The 27,887-nt window shown below is 37.1% G+C and overlaps 1 protein-coding gene across 1 annotated transcript in view; it reads left to right on the forward strand.

Moving 5' to 3' along the window:
* Positions 1-27,887, forward strand: part of ME1 (malic enzyme 1) — a 191,307-nt gene that overhangs the window by 26,505 nt on the left and 136,915 nt on the right. The window contains exons 2-3 of the mRNA XM_028108075.2: positions 1,472-1,605; positions 6,051-6,200. Coding sequence (XP_027963876.1) covers positions 1,472-1,605; positions 6,051-6,200 — 284 coding nt within the window. The remainder of the gene's footprint in view (positions 1-1,471; positions 1,606-6,050; positions 6,201-27,887) is intronic.

The following is a 27,887-nucleotide window of genomic DNA, read 5'->3' on the forward strand; positions in this document are numbered from 1 at the left end:
GTCTAAGAAGCATCAGGTGTGGTTACTGTGAGTGAACCCAACCATCACCTTTTTGGTGAACTTTTGCCAGACCCAGGGGAACAACCATGTCTACTCAGAGAAGCCTCTTGGGCTTTGGTAGCTCCAGGGGCAGTTGTCTTCTCCAGGGGAACTGCTCATCCCATTCTCCCAGATTAATGACTACCAGGGTTTCTCTGCTATTACTTTCCTTCATATTATGTTCCAGCAAATCTCTTCGGTCCATTCTGGATTTTTGTATCAATCCATCAGTTATATTTCATTGCTTCTTTTCCAAGCCTCATGTTTTATTCAGTCAGTGTTCATTGTAAACAAGTAACATAGAATAATAATAGGGTTCTAATGGACATACTGGCTGAGTCTGGAAAGGCTTTAGAGAAGAGGGAGCATTTGAGGTCAGACTTGAAAGGTGGAAAAGCAAGGAAAACATTTTTGTCCATGGTGTCATGAAAGAATAAAAGACTGCTGTGTTCAGGCAATGGTGAAAAATTTTGTGTAGCTAGGAGTATAATAAGAATAGTAGGATAGGGGAAGGGAGGGAAAAATGAAACAAGACGAAACCAGAGGGGGAGACAAACCATAAGAGACTCTTAATCTCAGGAAACAAACTGAGGGTTGCTGGAGTGGAGGGGAGTGGGAGGGATGGGGTGGCTGGGTGATGGACACTGGGGAGGGTATGTGCTTTGGTAAGCGCTGGGAATTGTGTAAGACTGATGAATCACAGACCTGTACCTCTGAAACAAAGGATACATTATATCTTAAAAAAAAAAAAATAGCAGTAGATGAGGTACCTGGGTGGCTCAGTCGGTGAAGCGTCTGCCTTCAGCTCAGATCATGATCCCAGAGTCCTGGGGTCCAGCCCCGCTTTGGGCTCCCTGCTCAGTGGGGAGTCTGCTTCTCCTCCTCCCTCTGCTGCTCCCACTGCTTGTGCTCTCTCTCTCTCAAATAAATGAAATCTTAAAAAAAAGCATCAACATTAAGAAAAAAGAACGGTAGGAGATAATTTGGGAGAGGAGTGTTGGAACAGGTGCCTCAATCATATATAAGGCATTTTTTAAATCTATTTTATAGGGGAGGCACAGCAGGTCATAGGTGACCTATTCATGTTCATAATTTTAAAATCTTATAATTCCTACTCATTTATATATTGAATAATGTTAATAGTATTTACATTTTTCATTTGCATATCTTCACATCATTTTCTGCATTACCTAATTTCAAAACTAACAATATGAATGACACAGATCTGAAAATATTATAGTATTAGAATATTTAAAGATGAGGAAACTGAGGTATTGAGAGATGATATGATCTCACAGTTGAATGGCCATGTTTAGATAATACGAGATCTTCTGATTTTTTATTCCATGTATCTGTTGGATCTTATGTATATATGTATATAGGTTTTGGTTTTTATTCCCTTCGAATTATTGTGCTTTTCTTTTCTCCATAGGAGTTGGCTTTTACCCTGGAAGAGAGACAACAGTTGAATATTCATGGATTGTTGCCACCTTGCTTCAACAGTCAGGATATCCAGGTTCTTAGAGTAATTAAAAATTTTGAGCGTCTGACCTCTGACTTTGACAGGTAACACATTCCTGAAGATGATTTTTATATTTCTCTTAGGCAGTTGTCTGGTTTATTTTTTATTGGTTGAGAAAGTTAAAATATTTAGTGACTTGGAAAGAGTAGTCAAGTTTGAGAAGAACTTACCTATAAATACAATGATGTTTTTAAAAATATTTTTTTAAAAACTATTTGAGAAAGAGCATGAGAGAGTGTGAGAGAGAGCGAGCATGAGCGGGGGTGGGGAGAGAGGGAGAAGCAGGCTCCCTGTTGAGCAGAGAACCCGATGTGGGATTCGATCCCAGGACTTCAGGATCATGACCTGAGCCGAAGCCAGACGCTCAACTAACTGAGCCACCCAGGCACCCCCTTTTTAAAGATTTTATTTATTTGAGAGACAGAGAGAGACAGAGCATGAGCAGCGGGGAGGGGGAGGGGGAGTGGGAGAGGGAGAAGCAGACTTCTCGCTGAGCAGGGAGCCCGATGCGGAACTCAGTCCCAGGGCCCCGGGATCATGACCTGAGCCAAAGGCTGACACTTAACTGACTGAGCCACCCAGGCGCCACATAAATACAATGATGTTTTAAAAAAAATTTACCCTTGGTACGAACATTGGAATAATATAAAATTCTCCTTTCTTAAATATATCCTCAAAGAGACTGCTTTTCTCTTGTGATGAGATGGTTGCTGTGAAGGTGAATTATCAGGAAATGCCCTTTAAGACAGAGTAAAACAGGACATAATGGCTTTCAGTCAGACTTGAAGTTCATTGTAGATAAAAGCATACTTTTTCAACATCCAGGCTTGGTTCTAATACTACTGCAAACTTGGGTCACTTACTTTTAGAATTTGGCTTCTATGTCTGCACAGAGATGAAGGTAATATTGTTCCCTACCTTTGGAATTGGGTAGCCTTCAGTTGAAATTCGGGCTGTGGTTCACTAGGGGCCTTAAGCACACTATTGCAACCGTTGCCATGACCACTGTGTCTGTCTTGCCCCATACTTGCGGCTGGGCCCTTTCTTACTAAGACACTGCAACTCTCTAAACCTGAGGTTTTTTTTATTTGTGGGTTGAAAGAAATAATAGTTATTTGAAAATATTATTGCAAAGGTTGGAGGAGGTAGCAAACCAGTACCTAGTATTTGTATTAGTCAGGTTCTCCAGAGAAAAAGAACCAAAATGTACACATATCCTGCTGGTTCTATAGAGAGAGGCTGACTGACTGACTGACTGATTGATTTTTAAGGAATTGGCTTACATGATTATGGAGCCTAGGTAAGTCCTGAATCTGTAGGCTGGAAACCAAGGGAAGAGCTGCAGTTCCAGTCCAAAGGCAGTCTGTTGGCAGAATTCCTTTTTGCTGGGGGGTTGAAGATTAATAATAATTATGGAGTAGATGGGGCACCTGGGTGGCTCACTCAGTTGAGCAGCCGACTTTTGGTTTCAGCTCAGGTTGTGATCTCAGGGTCATGGGATCGAGCCCCGTGTTGGGCTCCACGCTCAGCGGGGTGGCTGCTTGAGGATTCTCTCCCTCTGCCCCTCCCTGACTTGTGCTGTCTCTTTCTCTCTCTTTCTCTAAGATGAATAAATAAATCTTTAAATAATAATAATTAGAATAATAATAATAATGGAGTAGCAGTCCAACTTCCCTTTGGTAGTCAGGATCAATCACCCCATCTAGCACAGTAACTCTTTTCTTTGCTTGTTGATTCAAAGGCGTATGGTGGCCAAAGTAGCTAGCAGCAATATTAACCTAGAGTTCAATGGAGTCATCATCTCCTGGTAGAAACATTCCTCCCTTTGGAACTAAGACTTCTAGGCCAGTAGAGCATAAATTCACAGGGTCAGGAAGCCGAAATTTTGCTAGTGGGTCACTGGGGGTTATAGTGAGTAGTGCTGCACACTTCATTTCCATCCCTTGATTCTTTGACCTGTGAATCCTGGCTAGGGAGAAATAGCACCGTATAGTGGACAGTGATTCAGCACCATATGGTGGACAGTGATTCTGGCATCCAGGAGAACATTGCCCCAGCTTTGCAGGTTACCACCTACCTGGTGCTGTAACTGAGTCTTCAGAAGGCTGTTCTGCCATTCTGTCACACCAGCTGCTTCTGGATGGTGGGAAACATGGTGAATTCCATGAATATGGGCCCATTGCCAGATTTCATTTACTCTCATTGGAAGTGAGTTCTTTGATTAATAGCAGTATTGTGTGGAATACTGTAATGGTGTTTAAGGCACTCTGTAAATCTTTGGATTATAGTTTTGGCAGAAGTATTGTGTGTAGGGGAAACAAATCTGTATCCAGAATATTTATTCCAGTAAGAACCAACACCACACCTTCCATGATGGAAGCAGTCCAGTGTAATCAGCCTGCCACCAGCTGGCTTGCTGATCACCCCCTAGAATGGTGCCATAACAGCTCTTCAGCATTGGTCTCTTCTCGCAGATGGGATATTCAGCAGTGTCTCTAGCCAGGTTGGCTTTGGTGAGTGGAAGTCCATGTTGCTGAGCCCATGGATAACCTCCATCCCTGCCATGGCTACTTTTTATGAACCCATGAGTGATGACAGGGGCAGCTGGGGAAAGAGGCTGGCCTGTTTGCCTAATGTATATGTTTGCTGCTTCTTAAACTCCTTTATAATCCCTTTCATTTGTTCATAAGTCTTTCCTTCAGACTCTGATGTTTTTACTTCATATTCTTTTCCTGGGCCATTTACCTCTACCTCGTAAGAGCTGGTCACATTTATGTTTTTTACCACAGTCTATTCTCAAATATTTATTGAGCATCAACTGAGTGTCAGGTGTTCTTTGAGATATTGGGATTATTGATGATGATCTCTGCCCTCAGGGAACTTAGGTAAATTATTTTTTAAAATTATTAGATACTAAATAGTAAAATAATAAATTAATATGCTAGAAATTGACAGGTGCTGATGAAAAAAAAGTAGGGCAAGAGGAGCTGAGAATGCTGGGGGTTAGGGTGGTCAGTTTCTGTAGTTATATTTTTATATCAATCAGGATAGACTTCATTGAGAAGGTGATTCATGAGCGAGTAATCAAAGGCAATGAGGTAATTAACCGTGAGGGAATCTGAGGCATAGTGTTCTTCAGCCAGTATGTTCAAGGGTCAGCAGAGACCTGTGTCTGCAGCAGAATGAGCTAGGGGAAAATGGTAGGTTGGGAGGGGAAGTTAGTGAGGTAGTGGAGGACAGATTGTGAGTGGCTTTGAAGGCCACTAAAGGACTTTGGCCTTATTCTGGGTGAGATGGGAGCCAGTCAGGGTTTTGAACAGATCAACATGATCTGACCTATATTTCAAAAAGACTGTCTGCAATGTTGAGAATAGAATGTAGGCTGGAAGAATATTTAGGAAACTATCACATTAATCCAGGTAAGAGATTAGACCCAGGATGGTAATAATGAAGGTGTTTAGATTTTGGATATATGTTAAAGGTAAAGTCAACCTAATTTCCTAACATATTAGATATGGGTGTTAGAGAGCTTTCAGAGAAGAGGAGGAAGCAACAAAGAAACAGGAAAGGAATGACCAGTGAGACAGGAGGAAAACCAAGAAAAATATGATGGCCTGGAAAAAGAGGGTATTGAGCTCTAAGGAAGGGCAGATGTTTTCACAGGTAAAGTAAGATGAGGTCTGAGAATTGATTATTGATTTAGCAATGATGATTTCCACATCACTAAATCAGTTTTAGCATGCCTGAAAGTCATCATCTTCCCAAATGTTACAGGGTTTGCTATAACCCATCTATTTGCCAAACATTAGAATCCTTGGATCTCTGACTCCAAATTCCATGCATTTTCAACTATTCCAGGGAGTGGAAATCAACTTAAAAATGCTGGTAAGATTAAGTACAATTTTGCAAGACTATTTTAAGTTGTACTGAGCAGTTTGGGTTTTATTCTATGAATTATCGAAGGTTACAGGTAACATGATGAGGTTGAGGTTTAAAAAAAAAAGAAAGAAAGAAAGAGAACTCTGGGTTAGGAATGCCTCTAGAAAGAAAAAGGCCATTTGATACAAACAATAAGTCTCTTGAACGTGCCTACCTTAGTAATTTTTAGGGTTGGTGCTAAATTCCTTATTTTCTACTTGTCATTTCCCTTCGTTATTCAGTACTACAAGTTACAGGACGAAGTCTATTTACTTAAGTTAATGTTTAAATTATATCTACAGTGGTATTTTTATTTTAAAAAAGGGATAAAGTCTTTCCAGGTATTAAATAAAACTGTGCTGCTTCAGCAGTGATTTTAATGTTTGAATGACAATTGCTCAAGTTTATGGTTCTTTATTCTTTGAGGTGTTTAAGGATATTTCTAAAGCCTTTTTTGATCAGATGTTTTCTCTGTGACATGAAAAATACTTTGTTGAAAAGTGTTTATATTTCTAAGCAGCTGTTTCATAACTTGTTGGAATATAGATCTCATTATGTCCAATTTCCACAGGTATCTTCTCTTAATGGATCTTCAAGACAGAAACGAAAAGCTCTTTTATAGTGTGCTAATGTCTGACATTGAGAAATTCATGCCTATTGTTTACACCCCCACTGTGGGTCTGGCTTGCCAGCAATATAGTTTAGCATTTCGGAAGCCAAGGTATGTAAACTTTGATTTTAAATACCCTTGTGTATTTATTTTTTTGTAAAGTTTTTGCAGTTATTAAAAAAATTGTTGAATGGAATTTAAGTTTGGAAAAACCTAAATCAAATTTCATTTAAAAGAACTTCAGATATAAATTATGTAAACACTAAAAAATATATTTTCTTTCTAGATTTAAGATCATAGAAAAGTATTACAAACCTATTTAGGTTTCCTTTTATAGACAATAACTGAGCTTGTGTTTTGTTTGGAAAGAAAGTAATTAATCATAATTAAGCTTGTCTTTGAGATGTTGATTAACACTATTATGTATACATTTTAGAAGTTAAAGCAAGGATTCCAAATTTTTCTGAAAATGAATATATTTTCTAAATTGAGAGTTGGCATTAAAGTAGCTTTTTTGTTGATTTTCCTTAAGCGAAATAGTAGTAGCCTTTAAAGATGTGTAAAATATAGAATACAGTTTTTCTAAATCCATCGCTTTACTTTATTAATTACATTACTTTAAATACTTTTGAAACAGGGAACAATTGAAATAAATATTAATACATTTCACAGCAACAAGAAAAGCTCAAGCTGAATATATTTATGTTACAGTTCTGAATTTAAAGATAAAAAAGAAATGTTTATAAGTTTATACTGCAAATATAAAAGCCTATTAAAAGTACTTAGTTTTCAGAGTAAGAGTATTGAAAAGAGTATTTGAAAAGAGTATTTCAAAGGTAATATTTGAAAGTTAGATTGAATATGTGGATTTCCTATAGATATATTGATATAGTGGTAATATTTAGCACATTTGTGCCACATTACTCTGTATAAACAAAAGAATTAGCCGCATCATCCCTCTTATAAAGAAAATAATTAGATAAATATCTGTAGATGGTCTCTTAAATTACATTAATAGCACATATCTATATTGCATTTATAAAATAGTTTTATTAACAGTGAATAAGTATTTTATTCATAGAGCAAGAGTTACAATTTAGCTGGTAATTGTATTGTGAAGATAATTTTGGGGGGCATAGTATATTTATTTGTTAATCATACAAATAATACATACTCATTATTGAAAAAATGAGAAAATACGAATATACAGAAGGGAGAAATGCTTTAAGAATACCTAATGTCCTACCAGAAAACCCGTAAATACACACAAATACATACTGTTTCCTTATACAAGGGATCATACTATATAAGCTCTTCCTTCCCTGTCTTCTCTGAGTGACGTCATGAACATCTCCATGTTTATAAAGTATATTTCTACATAAAGAATCTTAGTAAAAAGGATGAGTGTATAACACTTGGCTGTTTTAAAATGTAATTTAAGCATATTTTTTGAAATTCTAATTTTTTGTGAGATCCTGAGAAATGCTAACAACTATTAGAGATGTAAAAGAGTGTAGCTCACAGTATTTGGGTTGAAGTTGACATAGAAGTCTTAATAGCAACAATTATTTTTTGAGCATTTACTATGCACTAGACGATTTTTTAAGGGCTTAGGATACATGTAAAATCTAAGAGCAGAAGAGATAGGGCGATAAAAAATAAGTGAATTGTCTGAAATGTTCAAGGGTAAAAAGTGTTAGAAAGAAAAACTAGAGCAGGAAAGAGGGATTTGGAGAGTCAATTTCTTTGTGGGGGACAGTTGCAATTTTAAAGTGCACAGAAAATGCTAGTGCAGGAGTGAGGGGGTGGTCAGGTAGATACAAAATGAACTGTGTGCAAGACAGGAGGACTGGTCAGTGCCAAGGCCCTAAAGGGGAACATGCCTGGGGACGAGAAGCAGCATAGAAGCCAGTGTGCTGGCAGTGTGAGAGAGGGGAGAGGAGTGGGGGAGGTCACCGATGGAAGATAAATGAGAAAGTACAAAACCTGGAGTTTCTTGTAGGTTAGAGAACGCTGGCTTTTACTATTAGTTAAACGGATAGAAGAATCAGATAGCTAGTTAGCTGGCTAGTGCAGTAAACCCAGTGAGAGAGGATGGTGTCTCAGATTAGGGCAGCATTGTAATTAGGGATAATGGAATTATTCTGGGTAGATAAAGAAAATCATGAGGATTTCCTGTTGGATTGGAGGCTCCCTGGAGCAGTGGTTAGAAGTATGGGCTCTGGAGTAGATTGCCCGTTTTCATGTACTTGATTTTGCTACTTGTTTGAGTCTTTAATAAATTATTGACCCTTTGTATATGCTTGTTTCCTCTATAACATGGGATTAAACTACAGCCCACCATCCTTTATCTACATATTTAAAATTTAAATATTAAGAAAAGTCTCCTTTGGGATAAAACCTGATCTGTCTGAACCCATTTGGTGGCAAGTGGAACTGAATTTATATATGGATATTTATAGTATTTATCTGACTTAGTGTCATCTGTTTTTCTTTAAAAGTGTTAATGTATTTAATTACATGGGGATTTGTAAAAAATAAATTGATACATAAAGGGAAAGGGAAGAGGTAGCATAACATTTGTAGCAAAATGCTCACAAATGTTGAATGTAGGTGGAGATACTCATCTTATTCATTCAACTTTTCCACAGTATTTGAAATTTCGGTAAAGAAATGCTTTACTGACAGAAAAAGTAAAGTTCCTAAAATTATTTCTATATGATCTCTTTATGGCAGCTTTTTTGTCATGTTGATTTTTAATGTGTATATCATGCTAAACTTTTGATGATTTTGAAATTCTTTAATAGAATAATTCTCCTGGCTTCTCCCATGACTATAAAAAAAGGAACCTACTTAAAAATGTGTTATGTGGCATATATATTTAGACATTGTATTTAATTGGAAAGGAAATTGTGATTCTGTTTGAATAATGATGGATCTTCAGACCATAGTTAGCATGTACACTATTTTTTAAAGCCAAAATTGGCAAATGTCTATTAAATCTTTCCTACTGCAACAGCAAGTATTCTAAGACATTCAGAAAATTAACAGGAGGATTATACCCCTTGTTATATTTACTTTGTGTATTTGGTGATAGTAATTAGGAACATAATAAGCGAAAGTTAGGGGATAATAGTCCAAGTACTGAGCTTAATACAACTGCAAAGAGATATAGCTTTGTGTGTGTGTGTGTGTGTATGTGTGTTTATTTTTATTTTATTTTTTTATTAACACATAATGTATTATTTGTTTCAGGGGTGCAGGTCTGCGATTCATCAGTCTTACACAATTCACAGCGCTCACCATAGCACATACCCTCCCCAATGTCCATCACCCAGCCACCCCATCCCTCTCATCCCCCTCCACTCCAGCAACCCTCAGTTTGTTTTCTCAGATTAAGAGTCTTTTATGGTTTGTCTCCTTCTCTGGTTTCATCTTGTTTCATTTTTCCCTCCTTTCCCTATGATTCTCTGTCTTGCTTCTCAAATTCCTCATTATCAGTGAGATCATATGATAATTGTCTTCCTCTGATTTACTTATTTTACTAAGCATAATACCCTCTAGTTCCATCCACGTCATTGCAAATGGCAAGATTTCATTTTTTTGTTGGGTGCATAATATTCCATTGTGTGTGTGTGTGTGTATATATATATATATATATATATATATATATATACACCACATCTTTATCCACTCATTTGTTGATGGACATCTAGGCTCTTTCCATATTTTGCCTATTGTGGACATTGCTCCTATAAACATTGGGGTGCATGTGCCCCTTTGGATCACTACATTTGTGTCTTTGGGGTAAATAACCAGTAGTGCAATTGCTGGATCATATCGTGGCTCTATTTTCAACTTTTTGAGGAACCTCCACACTGTTTTCCAGAGTGGCTGCACCAGCTTGCATTCCCACCAACAGTGTGGGAGGGTTCCCCTTTCTCCACAGCCTCGCCAACATCTGTCATTTCCTGACTTGTTAATTTTAGCCATTCTGACTGGTGTGAGGTGGTATCACATTGAGGTTTTAATTTGTATTTCCCTGATGCCGAGTGATGTTGAGCACTTTTTCATGTGTCTGTTGGCCTTTTGGATGTCTTCTTTGCAGAAATGTCTGTTCATGTCTTCTGCCCATTTCTTCATTGGATCATTTGTTCTTTGGGTGTTGAGTTTGATAAGTTCTTTATAGAGTTTGGATACTAGCCCTTTATCTGATGTCATTTGCAAATATCTTCTCCCATTCTGTCGGTTGTCTTTTGGTTTTGTTGACTGTTTCCTTTGCTCTGCAAAAGCTTTTTATCCTAATGAAATCCCAATAGTTGATTTTTGCCCTTACTTCCCTTGCCTTTGGCAATGTTTCTAGGAAGAAGTTGCTGCGGCTGAGGTCGAAGAGGTTGCTGCCTGTGTTCTCCTCAAGGATTTTGATGGACTCTTGTCTCACATTTAGGTCTTTCATCCATTTGGAGTCTATTTTTGTGTGTGGTGTAAGGAAATGGTCCAGTTTCATTCTTCTGCATGTGGCTGTCCAATTTTCCCAACACCATTTGTTGAAGAGATATCTTTTTTCCATTGGACATTCTTTCCTGCTTTGTCAAAGATGAGTTGACCATAGAACTGAGGGTCCATTTCTGGGCTCTCTATTCTGTTCCATTGATCTATGTGTCTGTTTTGTACCAGTACCATACTGTCTTGATGATTACAGCTTTGTAATAGAGCTTGAGGTCTGGAATTGTGATGCCACCAACTTTACTTTTCTTTTTCAACACTCGTCTGGCTATTCTGGGTCTTTTCTTGTTCCATACAAATTTTAGGATTATTTGTTCCATTTCTTTGAAAAAAGTGGATGGTATTTTGATAGGGATTGCATTAAAAATGTGTAGATTGCTCTAGGTAGCATAGACATTTTCACAATATTTGTTCCTCCAATCCATGAGCATGAAACGTTTTTCCATTTCTTTGTGTCTTCCTCAATTTCTTTCCTGAGTATTCTATAGTTTTCAGAGTACAGATCCTTTGCCTCTTTGGTTAGATTTATTCCTAGGTATCTTATGGTTTTGGGTGCAATTGTAAATGGGATCGACTCCTTAATTTCTCTTTCTTCTGTCTTGTTGTTAGTGTATATAAATGCCACTGATTTCTGTGCATTGATTTTATATCCTGCCACTTTACTGAATTCTTGTATGAGTTCTAGCAGTTTTGGGGTGGAGTCTTTTGGGTTTTCCACATAAAGTATCATATCATCTGCAGAGGGTGAGAATCTGACTTCTTCTTTGCTGATTTGGGTGCCTTTTATTTCTTTTTGTTGTCTGGTTGCTGAGGCTAGGACTTCTAGTACTATGTTGAACAGCAGTGGTGATAGTGGACATCCCTGCCATGTTCCTTACCTTAGGGGAAAAGCTCTCAGTTTTTCCCCATTGAGAATGATACTTGCTGTGGGTTTTTCATAGACCCTCCATCCCTACACCGTGAAGAGTTTTGATCAAGAAAGGATGCTGTACTTTGTTAAATGCTTTTTCTGCATCTATTGAGAGGATCATATGGTCCTTGTTCTTTCTTTTATTAATGTATTGAATCACATTGATTGATTTGTGGATGTTGAACCAACCTTGCATCCCAGGAATAAATCCCCACTTGGTTGTGGTGAATAATCCTTTCAAGGTACTGTTGGATCTTATTGGCTAGTATTTTGGTGAGACTTTTTGCATCCATGTTCATCAGGGTTATTGGTGTATAATTCTCTTTTTTGATGGGGTCTTTGTCTGGTTTTGAGATCAGGGTAACGCTGGCCTCATAAAATGAGTTTGGAAGTTTTCCTTCCATTTATATTTTTTGGAACAGTTTCAGAAGAATAGGTACTAATTCTTCTTTAAATGTTTGTTAGAATTCCCCTGGGAAGCCATCTGGCCGTGGGCTCTTGTTTGTTGGGAGATTTTTGATGACTGCTTCAATTTCCTTACTGGTTATGGGTCTGTTCAGGTTTTCTGTTACCTCCTGGTTCAGTTTTGTAGTTTATATGTTTCTAGGAATGCATCCGTTTCTTCCAGATTGTCTAATTTGCTGGCATATAGTTGCTCATAATATGTTCTTATAATTGTTTGTATTTCTTTGGTGTTGGTTGTGATCTCTCCTCTTTCATTCATGATTTTATTTATTTGGGTCCTTTCTCTTTTCTTTTTGATAAGTCTGGCCAGGGGTTTATCAATCTTATTAATTCTTTTCAAAGAACAAGCTCCTAGTTTTGTTGATCTGTTCTACTGTTCTTTTGGTTTCTATTTCATTGATTTCTGCTCTGATCTTTATTATTTCTCTCTCCTGCTGGGTTTTGGCTTTATTTGCTGTTCTTTCTCCAGCTCCTTTAGGTGTAGGGTTAGGTTGTGTATTTGAGACCTTTCTTGTTTCTTGAGAAAGGCTTGTATTGCTATATACTTTCCTCTTAGGACCGCCTTTGCTGCATCCCAAAGATTTTGAACAGTTGTGTTTTCATTTTCATTTGTTTCCATGAATTTTTTTAGTTCTTCTTTAATTTCCTGTTTGACCCATTCATTCTTTAGTAGGATGCTCTTTAGCCTCCATGTATTGGAGTTCTTTCCGACTTTCCTCTTGTGACTGAGTTCTAGTTTCAAAGCACTGTGGTCTGAAAATATGCAGGGAATGATCCCAATCTTTTGGTACTGGTTGAGACCTGATTTGTGACCTAGGATGTGCTCTATTCTGGAGAATGTTCCATGGGCACTAGAGAAGAATGTGTATTTGTTGCTTTGGGATGGAATGTTCTGTATATATCTGTGAAGTCCATCTGGTCCAGCCTATAGTTTAAAGCTTTTATTTCCTTATTGATCTTTTGCTTAGATGATCTGTCCATTTCAGTGAGGTTAGTGTTAAAGTCCCCTACTATTATTGTATTGTTGTTGATGTGTTTCTTTGCTTTTGTTATTAATTGTCTTATATAATTGGCTGCTCCCATGTTAGTGGCATAGATATTTACAATTGTTAGGTCTTCTTGTTGGATAGACCCTTTAAGTATGATATAGAGTCCTTCCTCATCTCTTATTACAGTCTTTGGTTTAAAATCTAATTTGTCTGATATAAGGATTGCCACCCCAGCTCTCTTTTGGTGTCCATTAGCATGGTAAATGGTTTTCCACTCCCTCACTTTAAATCTGGAGGTGTCTTTGGGTCTAAAATGAGTCTCTTGCAGACAGCATATCGATGGATCTTGTTTTTTATGGCATTCAGCCCATTTACATTCAGGGTAACTATTGAAAGATATGAATTTAGTGCCATTGTATTGCCTGTAAGGTGACTGTTACTGTATATTGTCTGTGTTCCTTTCTGATCTGTGTTACTTTTAGGATCTCTCTTTGCTTAGAGGACCCCTTTCAATATTTCTTGTAGGGCTGGTTTCATGTTTACAAATTCCTTTAGTTTTTGTTTGTTCTGGAAGCTTTTTATCTCTCCTTCTATTTTCAATGACAGCCTAGCTGCATATAGTATTCTTGGCTGCATATTTTTCTTGTTTAGTGCTCTGAATGTATCATGCCAGTCCTTTTTGGCTTGCCAGGTCTCTGTGGGTATGTCTGCTGCCAATCTAATGTTTCTACCATTATAAGTTACAGACCTCTTGTCCCGAGCTGCTTTCAGGATTTTCTCTTTGTCTCTGAGACTTGTAGCTTTACTCTTAGATGTTGGGGTGTTGACCTATTTTTATTTATTTTGAGGGGGGTTCTCTGTGCCTCCTGGATTTTGATGCCTGTTTCCTTCGCCAAATTAGGGAAGTTCTCTGCTATAATTTGCTCCAGTATACCTTCTGCCCCTCTCTCTCCTTCTTCTGGGATCCCAATTATTCTAATATTGTTTCATCTTATGGTATCATTTATCTCTCGAATTCTTCCCTCGTGATCCAGCAGTTGTTTATCTTTTTCTCAGCTTCTTTATTCTCCATCATTTGGTCTTCTATATCACTAATTCTCTCTTCTCTCTTATTTATCCTAGCAGTTAGAGCCTCCATTTTTGATTGCACCTCATTAATAGCCAATAGCCTTTTTGATTTCGACTTGGTTAGATTTTAGTTCTTTTATTTCTCCAGAAAGGGATTCTCAGTATCTTCTATGCTTTTTTCAAGCCCAGCTAGTATCTTTATCATTGTCATTCTGAACTCTAGTTCTGACATCTTACTAATGTCCTTATTGATTAGGTCCCTGGTAGTCGATATTGCTTCTTGTTCTTTTTTTTGAGGTGAGTTTTTCCATCTTGTCATTTTGTCCAGAGAAGAATGGATGAATGAGAGAACAAAATGCTAAAAGGGTAACAACGACCCCAGAAAAATATACACTAAACAAATCAGAAGAGACCTGAAACTGGGGGAAAAGAAAACAAGAAAAAAATATGATCAGGCTGATGAACAGAACAGAGCCACATACTAGATTTTGGTGTATTTTGGTCTGGTAGAAGAAACTGCCTCCCAAAATTTTAACAAAAAAAAACCTTACATATATATACAAAAATAAGGGTAAATACAATGAATAGATGGAATATGACTGTAATGATGAAAGTTAAAAAAGATTTTAAAAAAGGAATTTATAAGATAAAAAGTTGGTTGAAAAAAGAAAGGAAAAAATTAAAATTAAAAAAGGGAGAATGTGATCAGGTGGGAAACTAGAACAAAGCCATACACTAGATTTAGGGTATATTTTGGTCTGTTAGAAGAATCTGTATCCCAAATTTTAAAGAAGGAAAAACTTATACATATACAAAAAATAAGGTTAAATACAATGAAGGGATAGGATATGACTGTAAAAATGAAAATTAAAGATTTTAAAAAATGAAATGATAAGATGTTGGTTGAAAAAGGAAAGAAGAAAAAGTATAAAAAAAAGAAAATTCAAAAATTAACTTTGAAACACTAAGGAATCATGGGAGAAAAGCCATGAATTCTATGTGTATTCCCCTAGCGCTGGAGTTTTGCAGTTCTCATTGCTCGTTAAACTTGGTCTTGACTGGATGGTGTTGCTGATCTTCTGGGGGACGGTCCTGTTGCAGTGATTCTCAGATGTCTTTGCCGGAGGCGGAATTGCCCTGCCCTTGCGGGGGCCAGGCTAAGTAACGTGCTTGGGTTTGCTCTCGGTAGCTTTTATTCCCCGCAAGCTTTCTGGTCGGCCTTGGAGGACGAGAGTGAAAATGGCGGCCTCCCAGTCTCTGGCCTCGGAGGAGCCCAGAACGGGGGCCCCACTCCTCATTGAGCCCCCAGAGAACAGCAGTCAATCACTCCTGTCTCCCTGGTCTCCGGCTACACTCCATGCTCACCTGGCCTGTAGACTGAGCATTTCTATCTCTGGCACATGACCCATTTGGCGTCTCCAAACCCAGCAGATTCCTGTGATGCACTCGTGCGCCGCCGCTTCTCCTGGGGGAGGAAGGGGAGTCTCCCCTATCTGCCACTTGTTGGGTCCCTGCTGGAAGCGTAGTGGCCCTACTATTCCTGGATCACAGTTTATGGCAACCCTGAGCTGAGAGCCCACTCCTTGGCTGCGTCTTTGCAGCCGCCTTTCCTGCTCCCATACTTGGGAGCTCTGCTGCACTCAGTCACCCCTGGTCTTCCTGTGACCCTGAGAGTCCTGAGACCACACTGTCCCAGCAAGGGTTCCACTCCCCGCTTAGCCACTCCAGCGACATCCCTCAGTGGAGCAGACTTGCAAAAGTTCCGATTTTGTACTCTGCTGCTCTATCACCTTACGGAGCTGGCTGAGGAGCCTCCCTCCCGCCATGGTTTATCTTCCCATATTATCACCTCGGATTCACTTCGCACATCCAATCTTCCAGAAAGTGGTCGCTTTTCTGTCCATAGAATTGCTGCTATTCTTTTCTTTGATCTCCTGTTGAGTTTGTAGGTGTTCAGAATTGTTAACTATCTAGCTGAATTCCTGGGACCAAACGAAATGTAGGTCTCCTACTCCTCCGCCGTCTTGCTCCTCCCTCTGGGTCCTTGGAAACGGCCAGACTGCACTGGCCGTTTCCAAGGACCCAGAGGGAGGTTCTCACAGGCCCAACCAAGAGGGTCCTTGACCTCATGGAGGATAAAAATCAAACTTGAGCCAAGAGGAGGTGAGAGCAGAATTTATTAAAGGTTTAGAGAGAGTGTTGATACTGACACAGCATCTGGGAGAGAAAGGAAGAAAGAGTAAGTCTTGTCTTTGCTTGGGGCCTGGGATTTTTACTGAGGATGGTGGTCTGGTGCATGTCTTCTCGGTAATCCTGGATCCAAGAATAGGATTTAGGCATTCTCCGTAAGTCACTTGTGCTCTTCAGCCAGGGGTCTTGTGGAGTCTGTGGTCTTAGAAAATGTTCATGATGACCCTGTCCAAGTAACTCCTTCAGTGTTCTCTATTGTGCTTGAAGACTCCAAAGAAATCATTAAATTCTTGACCTTTACGGGTAGAACATCTGTTCTGTGTTCTATACAGTGTGTGTAAGGGGGGTGCAGGGTAGGTCCCAGCAAGAGTGGAAGCAGGAAAAAGAGTGCATAAAGCAGTTTTTCATGGGATTCTTTTAGTTTCCCTATATCAATATGATATTTTTTTATGCTTAGATATTTATTTTTTATTTTGAATATGGCATTAAAATCTGACTAGGTATCCAAAATTAAGTTCTTATATGGATAACTCTTCCAGCATTTTTTTCCCCTAAGCTATGATGCTGGAGTATTCATTTATTGGTCTTGTGTGGAATTTCTTTTTTCTTTGCCATAGATACTCTGGATTTTTCAAGATGTTGCAGATAATGATTTTTAAGAATGTCAAGTTTGTTTGGATTATCTTGTTCCCATGTACCCATGACATTTTAATTCTTACAGAACTTCCAGTATTTAGTAGTGCAATATGCTTATGTCAGCACACCTAACTGTGGCTAATTTGTAGATAGAGGTGTGATTTTTTGGAGCTAGAGATGATTCTTGTATTTTTGCAGAATGCTGAGGTTACTGTGTTACTTAAATTACTTGTCTTCTGTAAAACTTTTTTAAAGAAACATTTTGTGCAAATTGATAATGCAGATATACATAAAGGACAACTAAAGCAGATTTATGTAATTTCTTTGGAAATATTTCTGTCTGTTATATTTTACACTACATTTTCCAAGAAACGTCTCTCTCTCTCTCATAAGCTCTGATTAGCTGCATATCATTTTACCATGCCTTTGGCAATTAATCATGTTGCTGTTTTTGGTATTTCTAATGCTCTGTCAAAGTATTCTTGGTCTGTTTTTATTTTGCTTTTTTATTTTTTTACTGAGGTGTAACTGACATATAACATTGGTTTCAGGTACACAACAAAATGATTTGGTATTTGTGTATTGTGAAATGATCACCACAGTAAGTCTTGTTATAGCTGTCACCATGCATGGTAACAAGAAATTTTTTTTCTTGTGATGAGAACTTTTAAGATCTATTCTCTTAGCAATTTTCAAATGTGCATTTTTATTATATACAGCATTATTTATTATATGCAGTATTGTTAACTGTAGTCACCATGCTGTACATTATATCCCCATGACTTATTTATTTTATAACTGGAAATTTGTACCTTTCAACCTCTTCACCCATGTCACCTACTTCCCATCCCCCATGTTTGGCAATAACAATCTGCTCTGTGAGCTCAGTTTTTTGTTTTTTTTCTCCTTTTGGTCTCTCTTGTTGGCATTTTACTCTTTATTTAGTCCCAACTAGATTATAAGCATCTAGAGAAAAGGGATTGTATTTTAAAATTATTCCTGTATTTCCCATGCTTTTAAGCTTAGTGCCTGGTTAGTGCTGAATTAATATATGTTATCTGCTATCTCATAGAAAGAGTAACTTAATACTAACTCTTTATCCACTCACATAAAAAAACATAAAGTACTGGTATGTTCTTTATTTCTCCTACTATTTAAGCATATTATTCTAAAAGGTAAGTTTTCATAAATAATTGATCTGAAAAAAATTGGACTCATACCAAGGAATCAGACTATGAGGAAGTAAAATTTTGATTACAGATAGAAAATACAGCTTTATTTTTGTTATTTTTTTATTTTAAAGATTTTGTTTGTTTATTTGAGATAGAGCAAGAGAGCGAGAGAGAGCAAGAGAGAGAGAGAGAACAAGCAAGGGGAGTGGTAGACAGAGGGAGAAGCAGGCTCCCCACTGAGCAGGAAGCCTGACTTAATCCCAGCATTCTGGGATCATGACCTGAGCTGAAGGCAGATACTTAACCAACTGAGCCACCCAGGCGCCCCAGAAAATACAACTTTAAACTCATGCTGTCCTCTTTTCAATTACTCATCTTGATTAAGTAGATCACTAATATGACTTTGGCAAGAAGAATGAGCTGATAAAACAATTTGATGATTTTTTTTTTTAAAAGGCATTTCAAAAGTTTGATCTGATTAGTACTGTTAATTGGTTTGCCAGAAGTTAAGGTGAAAAAAGCATTCAGTGCTAAAATTAATTGAAGAAAAGTTGAATTAACTGAAATTAAACAGGATTCTTTACTATAAGATTTCTTAGAATAATACCTATTTTGCAAGTTTTTGGAGGGTGGCATTAGATTTAATATAGATAATATACCTTGCATAATTCTTGGCACAAAGTAGGTGTTCCCAAGTAGTAGTTGTTACAACTGGTATTGTTATAACTTCCAGGTTTCTTGATGACCAAATGGACGATGGTATCATTCACCGAGTCTCAGAATAATGGAATATGTTTATAAGGGAGATAGAAAGTTCTTTTCAGGACAGTTGAGAGTTTTTTTTTCTTTTTTTTTTTTTAGATTTTATTTATTTGCATGAGAGAGAGAGAGCATGAGCAGTGGGGAGGGGCCAAAGGAGAGGGAGAAACAGACTCCCTGCTGAGCAGGGAGCCCCATGCATGGCTTAACTTGATTGCAGGATCCTGAGATCATGACCTGAGCCAAAGGCAGATGCTTAACCGACAGCGACCCAGGCACCCCAGGACATGTTGAGTTTTAAATGTCTGTGCGACTTCCAAGTTGGGGAGTCTGGTAAGCAATTAAATGTATGGACCTGGGACTTAGTAGATAATATATTTGAAGCTCCTTATATTTAAACTCACGCATTATGTATGCTGCATAAATGGTACCTGTTTTGATTTTGACAATGACTAAGATTATCAACAAGACTAATGGGCAGAGAGTCAGTCAATAAGATGTTCTATTTTTTGTTTTATTTTTTCCAGAAAATTCTTAGAGAAATGAATAAAAGTAAATGTTGAGATAAACCAAAACAAAATACTAAAAGTTTTTCTACATTTATAGTTTATTTGTATGCATATTTCCTTCAGAATTCCAGAAAGGACTTAAGAGTTTTATTTAAATTGTGAGGACTAAGCTTTTATTACCCCAAGTGCAATTTTGTATGAGGATGAATACCTAGTGATATAGAAACAGTCATAACCATACCATGATTAGACCATGATTAGAAATGGAGATTGCTGGGGCACTTGGCTTAGTCAGCAGAGCATCTGACTCTGGATCTCAGGGTCATGGGTTTGAGCCCCACTTTGGGTGTAGAGATTACTTAAAAAAAAAAAAATAAATAAAGGGTGGGCTCAGTCAGTTAAGCGTCTGACTCTTGATCTCAAGGTCGTGAGTTCAAGCCCCATGCTGGGTTCCACACTGGGCCTGGAGCCTACTAAATAAATAAATAAATAAATAAATAAATAAATAAATAAATAAGCAACTGACTGGAAAAAAAAAGAAATGGAGATTATTTACTCCATGGAAACATAATTTCTGCAGATGTGCCAGAAGTTCAGCAAATTTTGTAGTCTTATAGGGTGGAGTGTTGCTTTTGACATTTGGTCTGTGAAACAGCAGTAAGAAAAGCAGTTTAAAAGGAATCAATATAAAAAGAAACCTAGCCAAGGCTAAACACCACTTTAACCCAATAATATTCTCATTACATATTGCAGATTATAACTATAATAACTATTATTGAACAGTTTAGAATGGACACTTTCATATTCTTGTTTTTAAATTTTCTCATGTTAAATCTACCTGGTTTTAAACATAATCTATTTTTATGATGTATGATACAGGTGTATGATGGGAATTTCACTCTATTAAGCTATAAGTACTTCAATATCTCAGTAATTAATTATAAAAAGAGTTTAAGTTGCTTGTGGAAAAGGAATGTGGGTTCACAGCCAGTTTTAATTGCTGTAAAGAAAATGTTGAATCCTTGAAGGAAGGTTGTGGCATCTTTCAATAGTTTAATGCTGTCTAGTTGTTACTGGACTGTTATGATGTAAACAGTCAAGTGATGTAGCTTCCAGAGATTGATAGCTCTCTCCTGCTCTCCTCCATCACCTCACTCTCAGGTATAAAGGAGTTTCTGGGAACGAGTAAGAGCCGGTCCTACCGTTCTGGGTAGTCCTGGATAGGACTGTTCTTGACTGGATTTGGCTTTCTTTAATTAAGCCACTTAGGACCCATTAGAAATATTTGGGAGACTTTTGAGAACCAGGGAATATTTTTGGCTTTAAGCTCTGGTTTAGTTTGTAATTTTTATTTTTTACTGTATTAGAATTTTCTATATTTCTAGAAACTCAAATAGTTGATGTTTAAGAGAGTAATTTTTTAATACTTCTAGAAAAGTGATCATTTTAATATTAGATGTTAAACTTTTTACCATTTACCTATAGTCATAAGCCTTTGATCTTAATTTATACTTATTTCAAAATATTCTTATGTTAATTGATAGGCCCAGTATTTGCATCTACTCAACTCTAAAGTGTGAGAAAAAAGCACTATGTGTTAGACTTTTTTTTTTCCAAAGATATGAAACAAGTTAGGTGGAATGTCTGGACTAGTTCAAGTCTCTTACCTGTTACTTCAGTGATTTCTTAGAGATAATTTGCAAAAAGTTGTTTTTCATTTATTATGGAGATGTAGATGATGATTCCTAGAACTGGTAGTTCAAGTTAACTTTTTTTTTCTGAGCATACTAAACGCTATATTTATGAAAATTTATATGTGACTTGTGTTAAATAGAAGTGAGGTAGAATATCCTATATCTTAGTACTGGAAATTCAGAAGTAGTTTAAAATTCCAAACTTTATTCTTTCCTAAGTATTGCCATAATTAGGAAAAATTTGGAGAATGGAAAGAATGTAGGCATGATTCAAACATTAATTCTTCATATCAAGATCTAAAGATTGAGTGTATGCATAGACACATAAATCTGCTTAGCAAGGCAATGAAACTTATCTTTTACTGTAAAACCCTTGAAAGTGTAAAGTAACAGTTCATCAAGTCACTACATTCATATAGAGACTTTAAATGTGGAAAACTTGAATGGAAATGTAAGTTTAGGATCCAAAAATAACTCTGCTACAATCTGTGTGGTACATCCAGGTGTTTTGATTTAAATTTCCACACAACATACAAAGAATTAAGAAAAATTGCCAAGTCTTATGTCCAACAGTGTTTATGAAAACATATTAATTAGGGCATCATAATGTATTTTTAAGAGGGGTTATAAATCCCCATCTTTATTACTAAGAATAAAGTTTTTTTTTTTTTTTCACATGGAGGCAGTAGTTCATCACATACCCAGATCGCATCTGGAATATTGTGTTTAGTTTTGGATGCCATACTTTTCAGGGTTGTTGGCAAACAGAGAAGAGTGATCAAAGCAGTGACAGTTGTTGAAAACTTGCTATATGAGAAAGGGTTGGAGGAAATAGAAGTAGTTAGCCTAAAAGACAAGACTTGAAAGGGATATAGCTAAGTCTTCAGTTATTTGAAAGATTTTCGTGTGGAAAAATGTATAAACTTGTGTGGTATAGCCTCCAATACAGAGCTGAAATCAGAGGATGGACATTATTACAGAGGGAATAGATTTAATTGCAATGTAAAGGAAGATTGTCTGGTAATTGAACTCTCTGACATTGGAATAGACTTCCTCACTCTCCCTCATTGGAAATATTCACATGGTTTGGATAACCCATTGGTGATATACGTTATAAAAGAGATTCTTGCATTGAGTTGATTGTAAACTAGTTGAATTCTAAGGTCACTTTTAACTAGAAAATTCAGTGTGTTTATAAAAGCAGCCTACAGATGAATAATTCCAGGTATTTGGAACATCTCACAACTAACTCAGGCCTCATTCAAATAACCCTGCTTTCTAATTCAGAAAGTTTTTTAGTTACAAATTTAATCACAATTTTAGGAATTATTAAAAGGAATATATTTTCAAATAAAAAAGATTTTATACAGATTTAAAGTGATTTGATGACATGTCTCATCAAAATTCCTACTCCCTCCCCCAAACACACAAACTACGTGTCAGTTTACACGGCTGTGTCCTGGCTACAATGTTTTGGTTTCAACATTTCTCTAGTTTTAATGGATAAAAAGTTTAGTGTTGACATTTTCTTACTTGATTAGATCCTTCTGATCTATTCTTTTCTGTAGTTTTTTTCAGATTATTTGTTTTTCTGTATATTCTTTTAAACTCTTGTATTTTTATATATATATTTTAACTTAGTTGCAATTTAGCTAGTAGAGACATTATTAGGAAGAATTTTCTTCAAGACAATGTTTCTACTTCCCCTACTGGCTCCCTCTGCCCAAATCAATAGTTGAAGAGAAATTGCCTGGTTAGAATTTGCTTGTATTACCCTTTCCAAATTTCCTACGTGCCTCTAAGGTGTGCTTCTGAGATTTGAAGATTTGTTTTCATCAGTTTTCTTGACAAAATAAGCTATAATTATCATTTAAAAATTCTTTTATATACCTTAAAAATGTTGGCTATTATATGCCTAGGTAATTTTATAGTATAAAATATAAGTATTTAGGGGCGCCTGGGTGGCACAGTCAGTTGAGCATCCAATTCTTGGTTTTGGCTCAGGTCGTGATCTCAGGGTTGTGAGATCCACCTCACATCTGGCTCCGGGCTCAGTGTGGAGTCTGCTTGAGATTCTCTCTCCCTTTCCCTCTGCCCCTCCCACTTGTGCTCTCTTTCTCTCAAATAAATAAATAAATCTTTAAAAAATGTATATAACTATTTAAAGGCATAATTGAAATTATCAGTTTTAGCTCCATATATATATTTTACATCCACTGTAGTAAAATTTATAAAATATTTGATAGAATTCCAAATTAATTACCTATGAAAGTTATTGAATTCCACTTTTTTCTAAGAAATTTCTCATTTACCAATATAAGTCCTACTCTTAATATGATTGTCTCATGGCTGAATGAATGACATTTATAATAATTTAGAGGCTATCATATTTTACAAAAATAGTGTTACCTTGTGAAGTAAAACATTTTCACTATGAAATGAGGTAATATGTTATTATTTTTTTGAGGTAATTTATTTTAAAAGCTGAAAATGTTGTAAGTATATTATTTCTCTCATGGAAGAAGTTAATTTTTATTGACAGTGTACCAAATAAATGCCATCTGTCTGTTGAATTCAGTGTTACCTTAGGATTCTTTCCAGTATTTTCTACCATGGAAAGTACTTTGGATTTTAACTATCAGAACAATATCTATTAATTTCTACTTAATTGGTATGCTCATACTAATTTTAAAATGAATAAATGAATAATAGCTTACCTAAAATTATTTTTATGTACATTTTCATTTCATGTTTATTTGGAAACAGTGGTTGAGTTGTGGTATATGGTGGTGGAGTCATTCATGTTTGGTAATTGTTGATTTTTTTTAATCCACTCATTCTGTAATTGAAAACAATCATTCCAAGGAAACTCAGTGATCACCCTGGTTGTAAGTACCAGAGCTGGGACTTGAATTTATGTTTTCTACCTTTTAGACCTCTGTATTAGAGCTTTCCAGAGGAAGGGGATCAGTGTGTGTGTGTGTGTGTGTGTGTGTGTGTGTGATCAGTGAGTGTGTGTGTGTGTGTGTGAGATCACTGTGTGTGTGTGTGTGTGTGTGTGTGTGTGTGTGTGTGTAGAGATTTATTTAAGGAATTGGCTCACACAGTTGTAGGGGCTGGCAAGTCCAAAATCTGCAGGGTAGGCTGACAGGCTGGAGACCCAAGGAAGAGCTGATGCTGCAGTCAAATCCAAAAGTAGTCTGCTGGAAGAATTCCCTCTTCCTTGGGAGGAGTCAGTCTTTTCTGATAAAGCCTTCAACTTATTGGATGAGGCCTATCCACATGGAGAGTAATCTAATCTACTTTACTCAAAGTCTACTGACATAAGTGTTAATCTCACTTACAAATTACCTTCATACACACACACACACACACACACACACACACACAAATTACCTTCACAGAAACATATAGTGTTTGACCAAATTTCTGGATACCATGCTTAGCCAAACTGACATAGAAAATTAACCATCACATCCTCTCAGACCAGTGTTGGGTCTTTTTTATCTCTGATTGATTATGTTTTTCTACCTGGGGTCTGAGCTGTTCAGAGAAGCTGCACTCTTATCATGTAGTTTCTTAGACTTTTCCTCATTGACTAGTATGTGTTGTGATTTTCAAAAGCTAAAATTATATATTATGTTTGTTAATTAAGATTATTCTCTCAAATATGATAGTGTTTACATGCAAAGAATTTCATATCTTGCTTTCTAGAAGAGTTTAATCCTAATAGATAGTTCATGTGACTATTGTTGAAATATGGTTTTTCTTTAAAAAGTTTCTAGCACTAATTGAATTAATGACAGTAATTTAAGGTTTAAACCTAGTTTTAGAAATTGCCAAATAACATTGTTGATCACTCAGTTCTTCCAAAAGGTTCTTGCTATGTTTTCTTCCCCAACTTTGCCACCTTTTCAAAATCTTTTTGCTGATTCTCTGTGCTCATTGTTTCTCCTCTCCTTCCTTTCTTTGACAGAAATGTAGAGAGTGTGCACTGCATGCCAGACACTTTACTAATGGGAGTACAGATAAATAAAAGATATATTTCCTACCTTTATGAAACTTACAGGTAATATTCAAGTGAACAAAGAAATACATGCACACAGCTTGTATTGTGAAGGATATGAACAGAAGGCGGTGATAAAGAATACCGAGGGAATTTCCTTTCATGGTGTATTCAGGGATGTGTTTGAAGAGACAGTATGTAAGCTGACACCTGAAGGGTAAGGAGTTGGCTTGTGAAAACCAGGAAAAAAGCAAGCATTTGAGGCTGAGGAAGCAGCATGTTCAAAAGGTCTGAAAGTGAAGAGGGTGGTTGGAGATGAGGTTCAAAGAAGGCAGGAGTCCCTTGCAGGGCCTCATGGGGCATGGTAGAGTTTCATTGTTATTCTTCATCCATTTGGGAAGCCATTGAAGTATTTGCAGCAGAGGAATAATAGCATTCTATTACAGTTTTAAAAGATTACCTGCTGCTATGTGGATAAATGATTAGAAATGAGGGGCTAGAATGGAAATAGGAAGACCAATAAGAAGACTGTTGTGATATTGGCTCTCCTTCCATCAATCCTCATCGCTTTGAGTGGACTTGATCCTCTTAGGATATGGAGCAAGGAAATCAAGCAAGTCCCTTAGTCCTGCAGTGATGGCTGTAAGGAGGTGAGGTGATGTGGACATATAACACATAGCGTATTTAACTGCCCCTAAAAACATTAGCAGGAGATAAGAAGATCTGCTGTACGTAAGAATTTCTCAAGCATGCAGGCCTAGTACAGTTCATTTACTACCCAAGTCAATACTCTTATGATCTTGTCCTTTGTCCACTGCACAAATCCATCCTGAACCAACCCTTTTCCCTCCAGGAAGAATAGTTAGACTGTGTTTTATGCTGCCATAAAATACTATTCATTGCATTTCTGTGCATCTATTTTTAAAATTAAAATAATATTAATGTGGGGGTGGAGTTCTATAACCCTGCCTGCACGATTCAGTCTCAGCTGGCCCTTCTACTCCACAGTGTTTAACCCCAGCTGTGTTCTTGGCTCATCTCACTCTTGTGGTTGTAAGAATGTAAACACTCTGCAGCTTTATCCTCCTTCTCTCATATATTCTTCCCCATGTCCCCTGTGAATTCATTGTATAACATTTTATTTCCATGATCTAAACCTAATCCATTTCCCGTCTTTAATCTATTTCCTTCGGCATCTGTACAGCTAAGTACAGTGATCCATTCCACCCGCTGAAATGTCAGTGCTCTCTAACGTTTTCTCCTTGGTCCTGTTACTCCTTAGCTTAGTCTCCTAGTCCCCGCGTTTCTCAACATTGTAAGTTGCAACACCACCCGCTCCGTCACCTAAACCAGACACCTCAGAGATGGTCAGGAGTTCTTCCCCTTTCCTTTCCCTTTTTGAGCCTTGCCAGTTTTACCTCTTTTTTTTTTTTTAAAGATTTTATTTATTTATTAGACAGCGAGTGAGAGAGAAACAGCACGAGAGGGGGGAGGGTCAGAGGAAGAAGCAGACGCCCCGCCGGGGCCGGGAGCCCGATGCGGGACTCGATCCCGGGACTCCAGGATCATGACCTGAGCCAAAGGCAGTCGCTTAACGACTGAGCCACCCAGGCGCCCACCAGTTTTACCTCTTAATTATCTACCGAATCTCTCTTGTCCATTCAATCCTATTGCCACTCCTTTAGATGAGGCTCTTCTCAGAGTGAGTTTTCAAAAAGGGATGTCTAATTATGTCACTTTCTTGACTAAACTCATTGAATGACTCCCCATTTTTACTACCATAAAATCCAAACTCCTTAGCATGGCTTTCAAGGGTTTTTGTAATCTGGCTCCTTTGCCTACCTCTCTGTCTTCATTGTTGCCCCTTTCCTGTTCTTCACACCCAGCTCCCCACCTCAAGTCAAGCATCTCCCAAGCCCCTGGGCGGGTGCTTTCACACTGACATATAGCAACTGACTCTTTTCTGTTTATCTGTCTTTTGACCATTTTTTTCTTAAGAGTAGCAACCATACCCTTTACCTCTATCCCTAAGCCTAGCAGAGCTTAGCACAGTCTTTGTTGAGTGCATAAGTGGGCAAGAGAGTGAATAAATATACCCAGCTTGTAGTGTGGTTTGGACCTGAAGAGGCTTGGTGTAAATCTCTTTATTGCTTCTTATTAACTATGTGATCTTGGGTCTGTAACATAAACTCCCTAATCTGTAGTTTCCTCATCTGTAAAATGAATATTGTGATTATATTTAAATAAGATGATCTTTTTAAAACCTATTTGACAGGAAGTATATAGCAGAAATTAAAAACTGATTTATCTGAAGTTCAGATGTATCTACAGTTCTCAAGTATCTTATGAGGCAAAATTTCTTTTTCTAAGTAATGAAACTTGGTTTAACACTGACTACAATAGCTATAAATGGAATATATCTAGTTTCATTATAAAATGGATTTAGATAAATGTAAGAATAGAAAAGCATGGGTATCATGTGAATCATCAACCCAAATTATTTTTAGGATTAGAAGATTTCAGAATAACTATATGCAAATACAAGTTATGTATTATAAATATAATTAAGGAAGATATTTCTAAGACACTAGCAAGTAAAGACTTATAAAAAAATTACCGAGAACATGTTTTTATGAGTATTCATAGAGCACAAAGGAAGTTTGTATGTTATTCAGACTCATGATCAGTATACTTACATTAGGGGTACACCCAAGGAAATACAAATATTTCTGAAAGCAGATGGAAAGTGTTAAGTCTAAGCAATAATTGATAGTATATAGTTTCTCAAGGAAGTCCTCACTCAGAAAAAATCTATTTAATATTTAAGAGTTCTCTTTTTTTAACTTAAGGTGAGCTCACTAATTTTTCCAGTAAGATACATGAGATACTGATGT

Source organism: Eumetopias jubatus, unplaced genomic scaffold (genome assembly GCF_037043125.1).
Source record: "Eumetopias jubatus isolate StellerSeaLion01/CBP00866 unplaced genomic scaffold, mEumJub1_p1.0 scaffold_6, whole genome shotgun sequence".
Taxonomy (NCBI): Eukaryota; Metazoa; Chordata; class Mammalia; order Carnivora; family Otariidae; genus Eumetopias; species Eumetopias jubatus.